The following is a 20,094-nucleotide window of genomic DNA, read 5'->3' on the forward strand; positions in this document are numbered from 1 at the left end:
GAGTCACTTTGCAGCGAGGAAGAGGGGCAAGGCAAATCCACCCTCCTCGGTAAGGGAGGGGCGGGGAAATTGCGCCCACTCTTACCCATCTTGCACAAAGGAGCTGTACATCTGCAGACGCTTTTCCCTCTCCGATATGAAGCAGTTTGCATTAAAGAGCCCCCGAAGACGAGCCACCTTCCTCACTATTGTTATTGTTTGCTCCTGCTGCTCTGTGATATACATTTGCAAAGGGTTCTTGCACACCTCTCAGCTGTATAATTGATATGTTGAAGCAGCAATGGGGATCGGTGCATGCACACGCACACAACCACACACCTTACAAGTTTGAGTAGCAATAACATTGCTGCACACTAGGAGGGGAGGAGAGTCAGTTCCCTATAACAGGGAACAAACTCTGCCATAGCACAAAAGCGGCGCATTTCCTCACTTGTGAAAACCGTCCCTTCATAGAACGGGGGGGGGGAGCAAGTTACCAAGAGCAAGAACTTGGGCAGCAACAATCCTCCACTCTCACTTCTTTCTTTAGGTCTCTGGGAGCTGGGATATTTCCTCCCCCTCCTCCCTCGCGTTGTTGGCTCTAGCCCAGGCTGTGGTCAGCAGCGCTTATTATTACTTCATTGAGACAGAGAAATCCTCCAAGTCTTGCATTTTGGGAGGAGGGGTGGGGGAGAGGGAGGACGGGAAAAAAAGGCAACATTTGCTGCTCATCATTTTCTCTGCACCGCGAAAGTAATTGCGCTTCCCTCTCCTCTCTCTGTCCCTACTCAGCCTGGATATTCTGGAATAACCTCAGCTTCGGTGGTATTATTAGCTACACCTTCCTTTGGCAGTGCTGACCCCCCCCCCCCAAATCCCCACACGTTGTATGTTTGCAAATCGGTAAAATATCTCCCCCCTCCTTTACCCCCCCCATCCTTCCCTTCCCTCCCCCAACTCCTCTCAATCTCAGCTCAGCAGCTCAGATCAAAGCGCCTTCCCTCACTCACAGTGGCCGCCGCTCACTAATGGGATTGCAGTGTGCCTGGCTCTGCTGCTGCAGCCGCCGGAGGGAGAGGAGCTGCTGTACCTCTTCGCCGAGACTCGCTGGGTGCTGAGCCGCGGGGATGATCAGGATCTTCCCGGATTTCAGCGTGCAGGTGACTGCGGCGGCGGCCGGTGGGGCGGCTGGGGGAGTGCCGGCCGGGCCAGGCATGGGGAGAGCCAGCACCGCAGCCAACGGCAACCCGCAAAACGTTCAGGGCATCACTTCCTACCAACAACGGTGAGTGCAAGTCAGAAAAGGGGGTGTGTGTGAGGCTCCCTCACTTGCTTTTCTTTGTGCTTTTGTGTTTCTTTCCTTTCTCCCCCCACCCCCCGCTGGTGGTAGCTCTTTGGGTGTAAAAAATCAGGCTGTTTTAAAATGCACCGAGATGTAAACAAAATCTTCTAGTTGTATCTTGAATGAGTTGGAAAGCAGCAATGGGGGGTAGCGGTGGGGGGAGTGAGTTCCCGGCATCTTAGCTTGGCTGCTGCAAAGTTTGAGATCCCGTCCGCTCTTCCCTGCTAGAGAGGAATTTCTCAATGTCAATGCCTTGTGCAAATCCCACTGTGTGGCAGCCTGGGGGATAATTGATCACGGTGTGTTGATTGATAATTTGTTTTCGACAGAGAAAGAGACAATTTTCACTTGGAGTTGCACGCTTGCAGGTCCACATTGTAGTGTTATGTCACCTGTTAGTACAGGGAAATATAGCATGAAACCCTAAGTGTACGCAGCACTGTGGAGTATTCATCTTAACTGCATTCTAATGCAAATACACGCGATTCGCAGGCAGCGCCTTTAGGAAGAGCCCTACAAAGTTGGGTTTAGGCACTAATGAAGTTTAAAGACCTTCCCCACCCTGCATCCCTTAATAATTCATTGATACGTGCTGATGCTAACATGGTGTTTAATTACATGACATTTCTTCCTCTTTCTAAGAGTACAAATCTGAACTTTCTCTTTGATATTCTTTGCTAGTTGCAAATTAGAACAAAAATCTACTCCCCAGTAATTGACAAAAATAAGTCTAGATTGAAATCTGAACAATTTCGATTTTAAAATAAAATAAAAATAGTGTAGTTCCAAACATTCGGGCGTCCAGTTTTGCATTAAATTAAATATTGGGGTAAAAATGGGGTGTAACCCCAAATATCCAACATCTTAAACTAAATGTGCATATAGTGAATATTAGTATCGCAGTAAGGTTTTACCTTATATTTAAAACTTCACTGATTTGGAAACTCTTGTTTCGAACCACCAGTATTTAAATTGGTGAGATTCAGATAATCAATCATTGCCTGCTTTGGAGTTGCCTATCACATGAGGGCAAGTTTTGGAAAACACATGGGTGTGTTTTCCATTTGATGCCCGATGGTAGAAATTTTCTGGGTGTGACTTTTGAAGGCTTTAGTTTGTGAAAAATTAGTATAAAATTGATATTGCAGTTAGATGATCCCCAAGAACTTTGCTTGCTAAGGAACGTTTGAAATGAAATATCAGCCTTCTTTTACTCAAATACAAGAACCTATTATATAAAAGAACTGGAACATGACAGATATAAAGAATGGGAAAAAGTTGGGCTAGTATTTGCCTTTCATGGTTTCTGTATTATTTTTGTCACTTATAAAGTATTTAAATTCTAAGGGAAACTGACGATCACTTTAACTAGGAAGTACAGGCAACTGTCACAATAATTTAGTCTGTGAAGTGGGGAAGTCAAGGGTCAGAAATGTCAGATTGACTTTTAAATAAATGAAAGAGACCTCTGGAGGGGTTAAGCTATACAGAAATATATGGACAAGGCAGCTTGTGAAAATTTAGTACTTCAGTTAGATTTTAATAGCTGGATTTTTGTCAGTCAGTAATCAGGAAAAAGTTAGAAGAACAACTCTTCTCTGATAAACTACCAATACCAGTAAACCAAATATTGTTGACTAAATATATAGTCAAACACTTACAATAATGAGAATCCAGTCCAGTCCAGTCAATTTCATGTAGAAAAGACAATTTGCATTTTCTCCAAATGTTAGGTTATAGACTAAAACTATGCCTTTCATTTGAATGATGTTTCAACTTATGCTGAAATGCTTTACAAATGTACCAAAACATTGACATCACTTCTATACTCATTGCAAAAATCCAAGATGACACCTCTTAACTTTTTTTTCCTGGGGGAGGGGAGGAAAAAGGTTTGCCGGATTGACTGGCATTTTGTGCTTTTTGAACCCTCACATTCCTTGATATAAAGTTGAACATCTATTACAGATCCCATTTGTAATGACTGAAATAAAAATAAAAGAAATCCAAGGGTCTTATGTTGAGATGTACGATGTTTACTCTGGATAAATATAATATAGTTAATATGTGTATGTATTGCAGAATGACAAATACAAAAAGTCCAGTAAGAAATGGGGCCCCCATCCTTGAAATACTTACCCACGTGCTTAACTTTACTATAGTGAGTAGACACGTGTGTAATTGTTTGCAGGATCGGGGCCTAGATGAGTAGGCTGCTTTGAGAGAGAAGCTGTCTGCAGGGGCTTGCTCCCCTGGGCTGCCTTGGCAGCCTGTGTCTGCTTCTGGAAGTCCTCAAACCTAATAGGTAGGTCAGTCTCGCTGGTTCCTACAGGGAGAGATTCTTCTGCTGGTGCATTTACAATGCCCTACAGCCAAACTTTCAGGTGTTTCAGTAACTTCTTCTTCACTCGCTTTCTCTTGCACAAGTCATACGTGTAATCATCCCATTTCCCTTTCCCTTTTTAAGTTATGGAGAAGACGCTCTGTTTAAAGCCCGTTGTTTAGGGCTTGATCCTGCGCCCATGGAAAGAATCTGGTTCATTTTAGGAACAGGATCAGGCCCTAAGCAGCTGAACTTGCAGGCAGCAGAAGCCCAGCCACACAGTTATTTTGGCTTTGAAAAGCCATTTACAAAAGAGACATTGTCTTTTAAAATCTCTTTAACCCCACTTCTCCTGGTATGTTAAAAGAAATCTGTAAGGTATGCTCTTTTTCTCGCTCCCTTATTTCGTGATCCATTTGGTAATCTCCAGTGAGCGTGAAGCATATGCTGTCCAAACCAAGCGAGACACATTGTGTTAACATGACCAATGTTACATCTTTCAAGAAGAGAGCATCTACAGCTGGAACTGTACACTAAGATGCGGGATGTGTACATACTCAAATGGGTGTGCGTACCTATATTCGCAACCCTCTCCCCATTTTCTGCGGTTTCTGTACAGAGGATATACACACGTGCGTACACTTTTGTGTATCTAACGCATATACTCTCTTCCAATACTGTATACATAGTAGATGCACATATGTTGCACACAACATATTGCGCACACACGCACTTCTCCATATGTAATGCACACCCGCTGTATAGAGCATATGTTGTCTCAGGGATTTCTACATACAGTGCACACATGCTCTCCCCTGTGATATGCACACATGTGCATTCGCAGAGTTACACACATACACCTCCCCCCCACTCCGTGTCTCTCAGCCCCTCTTTTCTGCTGGATCTGCTGCTCCAGAGCAGGAAAGTGTGCGAAACTGCAACTGAGTGGCGTTGTTGCGCCGGCAGCGGAGGCTCTGTCCCCTGCACAGAGAGTGAGAGCGAAGCGGGGGAAGCAGCTGGAAAATGCCCAGAAATACTTTCACAGCGGTCAAACCCGGAGCTCCCTGACTCTTCCCTCCCCCGCTCGCCCCATGGCCTGGCACCCAGCTTAATCCGGCCCGTGCTGTGTGCGTGTGTCACACCTGCCGGGCGATGCCGATGGCCGGGCTGCCGGCCGGGGCTGCGCGGCTCTCTCCCCCCGCCGCCGCCCGCCTCCTGTCTCTGCGCTTGGCATGTCTGTGGAGCCGGCGGAGCCCGGGCTCTCTCCGCTCCTCGGCTTGTGGACGGCGGCCGCCGCAGCAGCCGTGCTAGCGAGCAACCTGCACCGGGACTGCGCCGAGGAGCGGGAGCCCGCGATGCTTCGGCCTCAGTACTTTTCCTTAGCCTGTCTGGGTAATCAGGGCCATTGCCGCCGCCGCCGCCGCCAGACACAGCACACACGCCAACCCCGGCACGGGGAAAAGTGAGGGAGGGGGGGGAAACCAAACACCAAACCCCAGGAAGATGGCGCCCACCAAGCCAAGCTTTCAGCAGGATCCTTCCCGGCGAGAACGGTAACACTTTCTCTTTATTGAACCTGCAGCAGCAGCAGCAGCAGCCGCGGGGCCGCCGCCGCCGCCGCCGCCGCCTGGGGTCTGGGGTCTGGGTTGGCTGCCATGCCGGGGAATGGTGGGAGGAGGAGGCGGACTCTCTGCCTGCAGATACCCGCTCTCCCTGGCAGGTAGCACGGGGAGTTTCTCTCCTATTGCATATTGTCTGCACACACACACGCGCGCGCGCGCGCTGCGAGCCTCTCCGCCGCAGCCGCCGCCAGTCTCAGAGCAGTGGCACCTCCCCAGCTCGCAGGAGCCGGTGTTTGGCAGGGCGCGTTGACGAGGGAGGGAGGGGTGTATGCGGTGGCGGCGGTGGGGATCCCCGGGGCGGCCCCTCTCGGGTCTCTAGCCTCGGCGAAGGAGGGGAGAGGGGGGAGGAGGAGGAGGAGGAGGGGGTGCCTGAGGAGCTTGCGCCAGGCCCGGAACGTCTTGCTGAGGGGCCGTCCGTGCTCGTGCAGTTGAAGTGCAGCAGCTAGGCCAAAACTAGGGAAGAGCTGTTTGCTCTGCGCAGCCAGCTGCGCTTTCGGGCAAGTTTGTCCAAAGCGTTACAATAATTGCCGAATAATGTACACTGCCCCCCCCCCCTCTCCCCCTCAGCCCCGCCCTTGGCGGTGGAAACACATCAGGCTGTTTGGAACAGTTGATACTTATTGCACGGCGGAGTTGGTTAAAACACGCAACAGAGTTTGCATACAAAATATCTGCAAGGACTGTAAACGGATGTTATTCTTAGAATTCAGAGTGGATGGTCCTTCTCCCCTTTGCTTCTGCTCCACCAGTCTCGCCCCTTATACTTTTCTTCGGGATTGTGTTTGCTGTTAATTGACCGTTGCTGACATGAATTGGCCGTAGCAGATTTGTTCTAGTAAAATGACTCTTTCTAGAAGTGATCAGTAGGAAGCAGTTGACAAGTTCATGTGATATGACTCTGTGATTCTTACAAAAGTATTCAAAGATCCATTTCGCTAAGATGTATGTCCAACAGGAAGGCAGCCAAAGTGTTTTTTTTGTTTGTTTTTTTGGCTTGTTTTTGTGTGCTTTCCTCAGCATTGTCTGTGAGTTTGGGATGAGTGAGAGGGTGAGGAAGATGCCTGGTTAGTCGTAAAATGGAAATTAACATGTAGACAGCTTTTAAAAGTGACTGGATCACATTGTCAGATTTATATTTTACATTGCACGTTGATCTGAGAAATATTTACATAAAATAAGTTGTGGTTCAACAGTTTTTATTTCACACTTTTAATTTAAAACTTATCTTTTTTAAATGTGATGGTAAACATATCACAGTGTATGTTTTAAAAAATTAAATAGTTGCAGATTTGGTAGAAATATCAGTACTTTTCATGGTAAAGTAATTTACTGAGTATGGCAAAACCTTGGAAAACTCTGTTTTGTATTCATAATTGAAGTATTTATATAGCTGTGATTGATGCCACCCATTAACTGTTGCACTTTGACAATGTAGTCAAAGACATATGGAGCTGAATTTGGATATAGCTGTAATGCACCTCTGTTAAAAATCCAGAAATCAAAGGTCTGATTTATGTTTTGGCTTCTGTTTAGCTATAAACATTCAACATTTTCTTCCAGTGGCTGCAAGGCATTTTTACTGTCTTAATAGTGCCTTTAGCAGCATGCTTTTTTTCTTTTTCTATAAAGTTCTTCATTTGCAAGGAAAACAACAATGTATAAATATCAATATGTTTTTTTCTAATATACAATTTTGCTGTCTTCTTTCTGATGCTGGTACTATATTAGTAATAAATGTATTTGCCAGGACAGCTTCAGTAATCTCTCCAGCAGAAGCATATTTGTGTGCCATTTTGGGAATTTTTCTGAGATAGGAATCTTGAAGATAGAATTAATTTCTAGGGGAAACTTCATAGCCTGTGCATGAGTGCTTTCTTTATCACCTGTCTCCATTTGGCATTCGGAGAAGGTAAATCAAAGTGCGCAATTTGTTATTCTGCTCCATTTGAGAGCTGAACTAAATAACACTTGGTCTGAAATTCTGATTGAAGTTGTAGGAGGATATACTGTATTTAATTTAATGCCCTTTAATAGCATCTTCTTGTTCAGCTCTGATGCTGTCATTTTAAAGGTTGGATCAGAGTAGTTTTACCCTGTAGGGAGTGGGAGGAGTAATCATTTCAGGGGAACAAGTAGCCTAAACTCCTAGAACGCTAATAGCCACAAACGAGGCCTAGTGTCCATACAGTTTTGTGCCCTGAGGGTTGGCTTGGTTATCACTGTTTACAATGCTCTGAACACTTTAAGTATAAATATTACATGTGTAAGTTGATTTGTTTTTATGTGGGAAATTATATATAATCCTATGTGTTCTTTAGAAAAAGTTTTGGAAAAAATTTAATAGTGCTTCAGTAAATATACAGTAACATGCATTTTCTTAAAACATATTTAACGTTTCACTACATTCTTTCATGTAACTTATTATTTAAGCCTACTTTGTAAATCTCCTCTGAGTTGTATCTTGTAAGTGATTTGAAAAATGGCTTCTGCAATCACTATTTTCTTAGTTACTTCTTAAATAAACTAGTTATCAAAATTTAGACCCATGAGTGTAAACAATCTATATATTGGCGGCAAAGAGTCCTTTGGCACCTTAGAGACTAACAGACGTATTGTTTGTTTGTTCATTTACACAGTATTTAGATGGAATGTGTTAAAATACTGTAAACAACGGGATAATGGTTTGAATGTCTTCCAAAGATGATATATGCTACCATTAAGTATTAATACTACTTGAATCATTTTAAAACTTTGTTTTACCTTTGTTTAGATTGTGAAATAATTATTTCTGAAGTTATGCACTTAAACTTCTTTGATTTTCTTTTAAACTCTGGTAGGCTTCAAATTATACAGTTACAGTACCAGCCTAGAATCTTTCAGTTGTGTGGATATATATCCAAAATGATTAAATAGAAGTGTCATGCATATGGTATGCCAGTGCTGATTTGTAAAGCATATTGCAGTATCCCAGTGGTGTTGATTTAAAGTAAAGAAAAAAAATCATCATTTTTGTATTTCTTTCTGGAGTATAAGCTCAAACATAACAGTGATAAATGATGATATGCATTGTTTAACACTTGCTTTTATATAAATAGCTCCAGAAGATTGCTTAAATGATAATTGAAAATATGAAATAGGGTGGCCTTCATATCACAAGGCCAAGGGTCTACAAATGGAAAAACTGAAATAATGAAAGATTTCCAAGGCAACAAACTGTCAACAAGAACAGTAATGCATGGGCATATCATAGAGCTACCAGAGAGGATATTAGATCTTATAGCTCTAGAGCCAGGAGTTATAATGACCTTTATTAAATAGAGCCCTCCCACATTACAACAATCTTTCTGATTTCTGATTTATGGATTAGCAGTCATACTACTATTCATAATTTGAAATAATATCCCACCATATTTGATTTGCTGCATTTTTCCCCACTGGAATCATATATTATTTAGGACTTACGTGAAAGTATTGATCAACAAAAGTTATATTAGGTATTTTCAGTAACTAATGGGATTCTGAATAACAAGGTTTTGTCTGCTGCATTGTTTTTTACATTGGTTTACAGCATAATTTTTTTCTTACTGGAAGTAATAGGCATTTAATTTGTTTTACACCAAACTAATTGTGCTATGTAGAAATACTATTTTTATACTGAATAATTATAGCATTGCTTCTTAGGTCCAATAACTTGACATTCATAAGCAAAGTTACCGCATCAAAATTAGCAGTTTACTACAACACCCCGAAGTATGGATATTTTTAAGGGAACATCAGGATACACCATGAACATCAACCTCCACATTCTTCTTCTCAGCGCTTGAATTTCAGGGTGTAATGGCTTAGCAGTTTCAAATTGCATTTGCTTTGAAACTTGTCATACAAGTTGCTAGCCAGATGTGAAATTCACTGCAAAAAATTATGTAATGCCGTTGTTGAAAAGTGACACAGACAATTTTTATCATTCCAGCCACTTGTTTTACTAATATTCTGGCTAAAAGGTATTTTTATTTTTAAAAATGTTTCATAAATCTTTTTTTGATAGTGGTTTATTTATGGGGGGGATGTGTGCTGAGATTTTTGAATGTCTGAAATTGAGCATGCTGACTAACTGTAGTAATTTTCATAACATTTTGGGTTTGATCCTGCTCCCATTGACTTAGTGGCTGCAGGATTGAGCCCCTGTACAGAATGTAGGTGAATTTCATTTTATATGCATTAAATAAGTGATTTTTGGGGTTCAGTGTAACTGGACTGATCCTGAAAGTGGAACTAATGTGACCAATTCTTACATGTGCAAGTAAGCCCATTGGGGGTAATTTCCTGTTAAAATCAATAGAACTACTGCTTACAGGTGGAAGAGTTACTCAAGTGAGGTGAGGTTTCAGAATCTGGCCTATAGTGGTTTTAGAAGTAATTACATTGAAACTTGGCAGACAATTTGCCAGCATGGAATTAGTTTTTAAACTAAGAGATACATTTTTGAATGTATTTAGCCAAGACATTTCTTTCTCAGTGCTGCTTTTTTTAATACTTGGAAATTAGTCCATTGCTGCCAAAGTGTTTTTGACATTTAGAAGAAATGTTTTGAAATGACATTAATAAATGTATTTTTCATAATAGATGGTATCTTTCTGTGTAATATACACAAGACGACTGCATGTTATCTTTGCCATACAAAGTCCTAATAGTGTCAATGAGGTGCTTGTACTGTTGGTTTTAACAGAACTTCACATAATAAGAATAATTTGTTATAATATTGCATATGAAGATGCAGCATAGTAGGAATAAAATGGTTTCTGGTGTGTCTTCTATGACTAGAGCATTGTTCTATGACCAGCTTGAGCTGTAGTTTCGCAATACACCAAGTCCCAGTGAAATGAATAGGACTCTTGTGCCATTGATTTAAGTAGTAAAAATATTCATTAATATTGTATAGTTTAGTGGAACATTACGTAGAAAAATATGGTGTGGTAAGAACAGGATAATGTTTGCAACAGTGTCTTTGAAGAGCTATATTCTGTCTTTGGAAGTGTACATTCAAATTACATCTTCATTTAAAAGAGAGAAAAACCAAAAGGAAAGAAAACACTATAGAAAGCTTTCAGAGTAGCAGCCGTGTTAGTCTGTATTCGCAAAAAGAAAAGGAGTACTTGTGGCACCTTAGAGACTAACAAATTTATTAGAGCATAAGCTTTCGTGAGCTACAGCTCACTTCATCGGATGCATTTGGTGGAAAAAACAGAGGAGAGATTTATATACACACACACAGAGAACATGAAACAATGGGTCACCATGGAAGGTTTTCCTCCTTTCCCCCCCCTGCTGTGGGTGATGGCTTATCTTAAGTGATCACTCTCCTTACAGTGTGTATGATAAACCCATTGTTTCATGTTCTCTGTGTGTGTGTATATAAATCTCTCCTCTGTTTTTTCCACCAAATGCATCCGATGAAGTGAGCTGTAGCTCACGAAAGCTTATGCTCTAATAAATTTGTTAGTCTCTAAGGTACTATAGAAAGCCAAAAGGAAAAATATATTTTTTACATTTAATACTGTAGGCCTGATTTTGTTCCTGCTGAGGGTAATGGTAAAACTCTCATGGACTTGATTAAGGTAAAGATTGGGCTCTGCATCTGTGTACCATCAACTACAAAAGAACAAGGAAACTCTGAAATAAAAATGGAGTAGTCCTCTGTAAAAGGGTTTCCAAGAAAATAGCAAGTCAATCTGGTGGGTTTAAATATTGAAGCTTATGTAGTTTCTGATCCTGTATTCCTTACACAGGCAAGATTCAAAATCACATTGAAGGACAGGTGATCTCACATAACTTCATATGAGGACAAATTGGTAATAATTAAATGATTCATTAAAAGAATAGGCTTGACCTTTGAGTTGAGATAGCTCCTTTTCATGGTGGACGTTTTCATTTTCAGTGCTGAATTTTTCTTATTTTTGCATGTTGAAATTACACTCTTAGAGTTGTGCTATCCTCTCTCTGTTCTTGGAACTCCTGTTGATGTCACCTTACAACCGAGCAACACTTAATAATACTTAGTTTTTTTGTGAAGATTTTCATCTTGTAGAGCTCAGAGTGCTTTAAAAGGGGCATATACATTTTTATGTCCATTTTACAGATGCATAAACGAAGGCATATAAAAATCATGAGAACTGGCAGAGCTCATACAGCAATGTTAGAACTGGGAATAAAATCCAGGGCTCCTGACTCAAACTCTGGTTCCCTATCCCTGAACCACACTGCCTCCTTAGAGAGCTTGAGGCTTTGTACTCCTCATACAGGCAAAATTCTCATTGAAAGAAAGTAATTTGATGGAACAGCTGATTTTATTTTTTATTTCTTATGGAAATCAACATTATTGTATCTGTTAATTTCATTTATAATACTGGTTCAACACTATGTTAAGCAATTAAAGTGAAAGAGTATTGTTTCATTAAAGTCAGGGATCATAGGTTTACATATATATATATATATATATATATATATATATATATATATATATATATATCATGATATAACATATCAATGTTCAGGATACAGTCTGAATAGTATGCATATACATAATCTACAATTAAGTCCCTTGGATTGGGATTTTCCAAGGAGCTGAAGAGACTTGGGCACCCAACACCCATTCAGTTGCAATGGAGTTGGGTGTCTACACACCTTAGGCTCATTTGAAAATCCCAATCTGGAAGTTTTGCCTGCCTGAGGAATATGGAATTGGGTTCATTAAATGTTGTTTGGCTATAATGTTTTTAAACTTAATTGTATAGAATAATACTGTTTTTGGGTTGTCATTTTGGATTAAATTAGAAAAGGGCATATTTGGCTTGTGATAATGCTCGCATATATTGTACGTTGTATATACATTGGGAGGGGAGTTGCTTTGTTGTCTTGCTTATATATCACGTTGGAGAGATGGAAGCACTTGCCAATTTAAAGTTTAGTTCATTTGAGTACTAGATTTAGATGTGCATGATGTCCTCAGAATTGTCCTTTTTTAGCTTGCAGTCCATTTAGCAAAACAATAATTTGTAAAGTTTTGGAAGGACTGGCTATCTCTGTTTAGGGGAGAATAGAGACTGAGTACATTACAGTGAGGGAAAAAAAAACCTCTTGTTGGTAGGCAGATTCTGTAGGTCAAGGTTGAGGTCAGGAGAAAGGGCTGAATGACTGAGTCTTTAAAGTGCTATCTTTGGGATTAAAAAAAAAAAGACTTGTTGCCATTGCTGTTTATCCGTTAGCCTTCATAACTGCAAAAAGTGTTCATATTTGTCAGAGTATCATTGGATATAGAATTGGTACACTTGCTTCAACACTTGTTCCATTGACAAGAGGTTCTGGAAAAAATAAAATAAAACAGAATGCTCTTTTTATTTGTAGGTAACTAGTAAAAAGTACTGAAGAGGAACAGATGCTTAGGGCAGCCTTATTAATTCATTTTTTTTGAGTAACTACTCTGATTTACTATAAAACTTGTATTTCTTCTGAAAAATAAAAAGTACAGTAATTTTTTCAATGACTGAATGAGCTAGATAAATGGTACTCAAGTATCAGTGTTTGAAGGATCCAAATATTTTACTAAAGTATCTTAATTAATTGGATGTTCACTTTAATAGTTAGGTTTCCTGTTTAGAGGCAGTGTTCTATAAGGAGAGCATACATTTGATATGTAAATGATGTATAGTGTTGAAGAGGACCAATTTTACTAAAGTTGTATTTTTACTAAACAACTGTTTCATGTTAAAAAACAAAAATAAACTGAATTGACAGAAAGTACATATCTCAAATGAGACAAATTGTGGAAAAGGTACAACAGTGCTTGGATCTTTTAAACATAAATTTGATTCCCTTTTTGCAGTGACATTGACTTTGCTCTTCATTTTTTTTTGTTGTTAACAAAACCTAATTTCCTCTTCTACAGAGTTGTAGTTTGGAAACCCTTATTCCATGCATTCTAGTACCAATTCGCTCAAAGTGTAATTTTATGTTTTTGCACTACTTCTTAAGGCTGGGGCTTCAGTTAAAAGGATAGAGTAAACACTAAATCTAAAAAGAAAAGGAGTACTTGTGGCACCTTAGAGACTAACAAATTTATTTGAGCACAAGCTTTCGTGAGCTACAGCTCACTTCATCGGATGCATCCCATTAAGTGAGCTGTAGCTCACGAAAGTTTATGCTCAAATAAATTTGTTAGTCTCTAAGGTGCCACAAGTACTCTTTTTCTTTTTGCGAATACAGACTGACACGGCTGCTATTCTGAAACTAAATCCACAATAGAAGTGTGACTTGACACACTGATTATATCTCTTTGGGATTCTTTTTATAACATACAGTATTTAGGTTATTTCTACTCTCCTACATCTTTCCAAGAAATCATGGATGCATATTGCCTTTTTACTTGTTTAATTATTTTGTAATATTACTGGAAAAAGTATTTCGACTCGTACTCAGGACTTTTTGTGTGGAGGTTATATTTTATACTGTTTGTTCCATGCAAATAGGAAGAAAACACTCTTTATGGGGAAAAGTGGCTAATGATTGGCAAAATATGTTCTCCTTTCCAAGCAAAATGGAGCATTTGACAGTTAGTACTCTTCTGTATTTGCTATGATACTTATAATGGGGAAGGCTTTTCATGTAATTCTACAGTGATGTATACAGTTATAACGTACTGTATGCACATATATATTACATACACCATATATGTATTGTTGCTTGAAAGGAAATAATGTGTTATGGTTGTCTTCAGCATGCTGTAAATGTCTTATTTTAGATAAATTTAAATTTAAATGCACTGGAATGGTGACTTTTTTAACTAATGCTGTAAGGGAAAAGTAGGCTCATCATTTTTTGCACATTTTTATTGTTCTGTGTAAATGTAATTTGTTAATCCTGTGAAATTTGTCATAGATAAATTTGCTTGGATTATCTTGTCACCACCGTATCTGCATTCTTTTGTTCATTGCTTATTCATAATTTAACAGTCTGGCAGTGAGCCTTTTTTGGATGCTCACAAAAGATATATGACCTCTACCAGCTGCTACTATAACCTGCAGAATGCACAGCAAGACATTAGAAACGTGAGGATTCCTCTACTGATTAAAGTGCTCTTCATTTAAACAGTCTGTTCATAAGAATCTCAGGAATCTCTGTGAATAGCAGTTTTGATTTTTCTTTCCTTGCAAAATTAGTTCTAACTGTTTTTTTCCACAGTAAAAAGAAACGTAATATTCAATCCTAATTTGGTGGTGTTTTGTTTTCTGGATGGACTAAAGGAAATTAAATCCTTCATTAGTATTATATATAAATTTACATTTATATGTACTTCCTGTAATTTCACTATATGAAAAAATAGTGCCTTTTTTAATAATTTAAGTCTACATCTTCCCACTCAGATTTTTTTGACATATATTATTATCAGGTACTGATTTACAGAAGAGATGGTGATTTAACCCTGCTTTAGCCTAAGCACTTTGCAGATTATACCATGTAAATACTCAATATTATACAGTACACAGAAGATACTACATAGAATGTTACTTGAAGTAACAACATTTTAGTTTTTAATTATTCTCATGTCTTAGTTTAGGATATATTTTTTTCCCAATTTTTATGTTACTTATCTGCACATCAGCTTGTGAGTAATGGCTAGTTTTTACCTCCCCTTTTGTGCTGGCATATGATTATGGTTCAAAATAATACATCACTAATCCATGCAGTATTGGTTCATCTCAATCACTCTGTTTTGTGATTAGACCCTGAGGCCTGTAGGAACATTCTGCTGCATAGTTTTCTATCCTGATTTTCTTTGACTGCAACCCTTAGTTCTGTAGTCACTGCACTCCTCTGCCAATCACTTTATATTCCTCAGAATGTATCATTTCAAGATATTAATATTTATTTGAGGCTATTTTTCAAGGATTTGTGAAAAATATTTCTGTTTCCCACTGCAGTGGAGTCTTTATACATGGGTTTATAGGTCTCGGTTCAGTTTGTCTGATGGTGTAAAACTGTTGCTTTTCAGTTCTTCGTTCCTTGTTGAGTGATTGATTTTTTTGGTTGTACATATTTATATAGTAAGGTGAATCAGGAAACAGAGTGTCTTCAGATGAAATACCATGTCTTTAAGAAACAGGTCATAGCAGCATAGTAATTAAAAAGTTGACATGTTTCACAAAATATTTTAATCAGTACTGGTGTAAAATAAAGCCCTTTGAAGGACATAGAGGGCCTGACCCTGCTACATTTTACTCAAGTGATCAGTCCTGTTGAAGTCAGTGTTGTAGAGTTGAGCCCCTAGGGTATAATCATAACATACATTGATAAGTTTTGAATGTAATATTTCCAGATTATGAAGCAAATCCATCATTTTATTTCACATCAAATACTTCCAATTTTAAGAAAGGTCATCTAAAAGATTTTTTTAAGACTTTGTTTCAGCATCAAGTAGTCCTGTGTTCCTTTTAATAATTACTTTCATCTCATTGTAGCCGTGTGTTTGAAAGTGTAGGTCAATAAGGATGATCGCATTCAGAATTTCATGATCTGTGTAGTGGAACAAATTGAAAGCAAAGCCTGTATCAATCACTGTGAAGGGAGGGTTAATTGTTACTGCTTCTCAAGCCTCTGGACAGATAAACCAGTAATGAAATACTTATTGCTCTGATATGTGAATGCTAAAGGATGAAACAATGGAAACAGAATCAGTCTTCAAAGATGACCTAAAAAAAAAAAGAAGATGGGGGAGGGGGAAAAGAAAAAAGAATAAGCTTGACTAAAATAAGACTTTATATGCTCTGTATTAACTTTTAAAAAAGTGATATTGTTTTCATCTAATACAGCCTTCTAGGAATGATTTAATACCACAAGCTTTTTCAGGTTTTTTCTAAAGCCAAAACAAAATATGAATTTGAAAGATGATGTTAGGCTAACAATTTACATAAAATCTGGACCTAAGGTAAATGTTAAGTTTCTGTGCCTTAAGTATTTTCTTTTTTTCTTTGTTTTTCATTTCTGCTAGTTTAAATGATTTTTTTCTTATTTAAAAGCACAGCTGTATTTACTAAATCCAGGGTGTTTTGTTTTCTTGTGAAGGCATTTTAAAGCTTTTTGTGTACAGCCAACCCGGAAACTAAAGGAGTGTTTAAAGATAGAAACAAAATAAAAATGAGTGCAGTAAACAAATTATGATATTATGGTAAATATTTAACTATTTCTAGAATGTGAACTTAGCATTTTAAACATCTGTTAGTTACTTATATGTTGAAATATATGCAAAAATATTTAGCCAAATTGAAGTCTTAGGCCCATGACAATCATCTCAACACAGTGGGTAGTTCTGAAAATTAATGAGAATGATAATACTGTAAAGACTGTTCCAGAGTTTGCCCAAATTCATTATCTAAGACTCTTGTTAAGAACATCTCAAAGAATTTTAACCAGGAAAATATATTAATGGTTCAAAAGCATTTTTCAAAACGCTGATTTATAAAAGCATAATGGGATTGTATATGCAAGAGTTATAGTTAGAAACACAAATAACACAGCAGTAGGACATTATGAGGGCATATTTTCCAGTAGCTAGAGTACTTGGCTTGATTTCATCCATAGGTGTCAACTTTCTTTATTGATTTATATTTTGGGGACGGGAGAGAGAATGAAAAAGGGAAGGAAACTTACAAAAATTTATTTCTGGCTTCTTGTTAGCAACTTAATGAGGCCTGTGCTGTAGAAGATTTAAATAAAGTTGTAAGTTTAAAATTTTAGTTCTGATGTAAACATCTTTTTAGACAATCAAAAAGCACTTTTAGGAGAGAAGGTGATGAGACCCACATCTTTAGATTTCTCTTCAGAATGTTAAGAATTTCCTGTTGCCTCTTTCCTGATGGGATTGATGCAGCTGCATATCATATGGAGTGAAAGAGGAATTGAGTGCCTTTCTTTGTTTTATGGAAGTCCCTGCATTTAAGAAAATGTATATGTTGATTTTGAGAATTTTTTTAATACAACAGTGATATTAATGATCTACATGAGATATTCCCAGTGGGAATTTTGATAGTTAAATTATGTAGTTCCAAGTGACACAAAGTTTGAGCAAAAATATTCTAATGTATATTCGCTATTAGTTAAAAGGCAATGTATTCTCTATGCCGCAAAATATGATAGAATACTTAAGTCAACAGTTTATGTATTGGAAGGTGAATTCACTATTCTCGTTTGCTTTTTCATAAATCATTGCATTACAATAGTAACCGGTATGTATGATAGAGTGTGTATAAATCACCAGTCAGTAGATACATATATAAAATTATTAATTGATATAATTGCTAGTTAGAAAACCAAAACAATGTATAGAATTTCCTTATCACTTTGAATTGTATTATGTCCATGTCACAATGTCCATGCCTTAATTTTAGTGGGAGAGATGAATACAAAATAAATAGGGGAAGACCCCAAAAATATGCCTTTATTTAAATGACGATATAATAATTTGGGTCCAGATTTTCCTCTCCCATGGATATAAGCAAAAGGAAATATGGAGAAAGCTAGGGAATTCTGAGAGGTTAACCTAATGAAATTTCCAAGTAATCTCCCTCTCAGAAGATAGAAGATTTTGTAGAGATAGGGAACATGGTCACCCAATCCTACCCAGCTGATTCTGGGAATCTGCAGGAAAAGGGAGCCCCAGTTCCATAGAAGCAAGAAGTTGGTCACTCTTCCACTGGCATTATTGCTGTTGCCGGAGTCTTTAGTTGAGACTTTGCAAGGTTGTGAAGTAGCAGCTGGTCAGGGTTCCAGTGAGATTTACTCCTGCTTCAGTCAGCCTATGCTTATGATCAGAGAGCTATATGTTTTCCATTGGTTGTGTAGTATGGATTGAAAATCATGCAGCAAGATAATATGCAAAGGCAAATATGAGAAGGCCAAGCACAGAGAAAAACTGCCGTTTGGTATCATACCATCCTGCTTTATAGTTAAAACATCTGCAATTTACAACACAAATATAAACAGAATTGCAGCATAGTGCATTGAAAAGGCGCTGTGGCTATTTGAAAAGGGGGAGAAGCAGAGAGATAAATGCTGTATGTTGTATAATCCCAGAGGAAAGTGGCATAACTGGTGGCAGGATTTCCTGTGCCACTTAATGGTGCCCAAGGCTACAGTAATTTACACAAAGTGACCTGTGTACCTCGGTTCACTTATGAACATTTCTGGACAGTCAAGATACCTACATGAATCATCTGCCACTATTTTCCTGTGCGTGTGGTTAATTTGGTATGCCAAGGGGCTGAAAAAGGTGACCTGCAGAGGTACAGTTGGGTTCCTTCCTCCACCTTCAATAGAGCTTCAGGTTGAAGAGCATTCTTCAGTGGCTTCCATGGCAGGCCGTCAGCAAAAATAGCCTTAATGTGGAACAAGACAGGGGACATAAAAAGTATTCAGCTATTTTGCATGGGATCTGAGAAGATTAAGTGCCACAGCTTAGTACAGTGCTTTTTGGTGTACCTTTTGCCTCATGTTGAATCCCTCTGTTTTGAGATGTGTAAGAAAGAGCTGGATTGTAGCTTGTTATTACCTATATTGTGATAGTGCTCAGTGGCCCCATTCAGGCTTGGGGAACCCAAGTGCGAGGCAGAGTACAAGCTCTAGAAAGACAGAGTTCCTGCCTTGTAGGGCTTACAATCATTATACCGCTGTAGAATATTTTACTTGAGTATTTAAAATGTCTTTTTAACATGTTGATTAATTTTATTTGAAGTGCATATTTCGAAGTCTGTGTTTTCACCATCAAATAAGATACATTTTAAACATCTTAAATTTAACAAAGACACAATGTTTCTATATAATTTTTCTTGGTGAAACCTCATTGATATAAAACTAATTTCAATGATGTTTTGAACCTGTCAATGAAAGTAGTAACATATATTAGATTTTAAACTGAAATACTATTACAGTAAGCCAAATATATTATAAACAAAAACAATGGTAAAGATACACACATTTGTTGCAGGAAGTTTACTGAATGAACAGAAGAATTCTGAGAATGTCTTGCACCTAGAGGCAACACTTGATAGAAAGAGGTTAACAGCATAAATATGATTGAAAGACAGGAGCTTCAGGCACTAATTGCTGAAATGTTTTTGTGCGCTTTACATTTGCAGTAGAAGAATTTTCTGTGATGAGAAGTAGAACAAAAATGAATAAAGTCTCTAGTTTTCAGATTCACAACTCTTCAAAATCAATACGTGCCAATTTCCCAGCCGTAGTCAGAACTGTCATTAGTGAGCCTAGTTTAGAAAAAGGAGCAGTATCAGAAGGTTGTATCTTGTTGAGTGCTCAGTGAGTCAGGAACATTGCATTATAAACAAATAGTGGTCAACACAACTAATTTACAATGGGCAAAAAATGAAAAAGGGTCCAGCCATGCAGTGTTGAACTCTGTTGGAATTTTGTCATTGATTTAAAAGGAAACAGGATCTGACCCTGAGTATAGATATTTCTTTTGTCAGATGTACTGTAACATTAATCCTTGTATTGTCCCTATGTATATGACACATAGTATGAAGGAGTTAGCAACTTCTCATGCAAGTGTAACTTCCATTAATGGCAGTGATAGGCAGCATGTGTATAACTGGAACACTGGAATTTATAGGATTAAGAATGCAATTTATGTATTACAAGTATTTGTGCCAAATTCTGCTCTGTGACATCAGTGGAATTACTCCAGATTTATGTAGGTGTAAATGAGGGTAGAATTTGACCCACTTCATAGATTTTTGTAGCCTGAAACAAGCCCTTCTGTGGTG

General features: G+C 38.5%; 1 protein-coding gene across 1 annotated transcript in view; it reads left to right on the forward strand.

Moving 5' to 3' along the window:
* The first annotated feature begins 386 nt into the window (after positions 1-386).
* NPAS3 (neuronal PAS domain protein 3) overlaps positions 387-20,094 on the forward strand; it is an 888,972-nt gene continuing 869,264 nt past the window's right edge. The window contains 1 exon segment of the mRNA XM_038407448.2: positions 387-1,264. Coding sequence (XP_038263376.1) covers positions 1,107-1,264 — 158 coding nt within the window. The 5' untranslated portion in view covers positions 387-1,106.

The sequence above is a fragment of the Dermochelys coriacea genome, chromosome 6 (assembly GCF_009764565.3).
Source record: "Dermochelys coriacea isolate rDerCor1 chromosome 6, rDerCor1.pri.v4, whole genome shotgun sequence".
Classification (NCBI taxonomy): Eukaryota; Metazoa; Chordata; order Testudines; family Dermochelyidae; genus Dermochelys; species Dermochelys coriacea.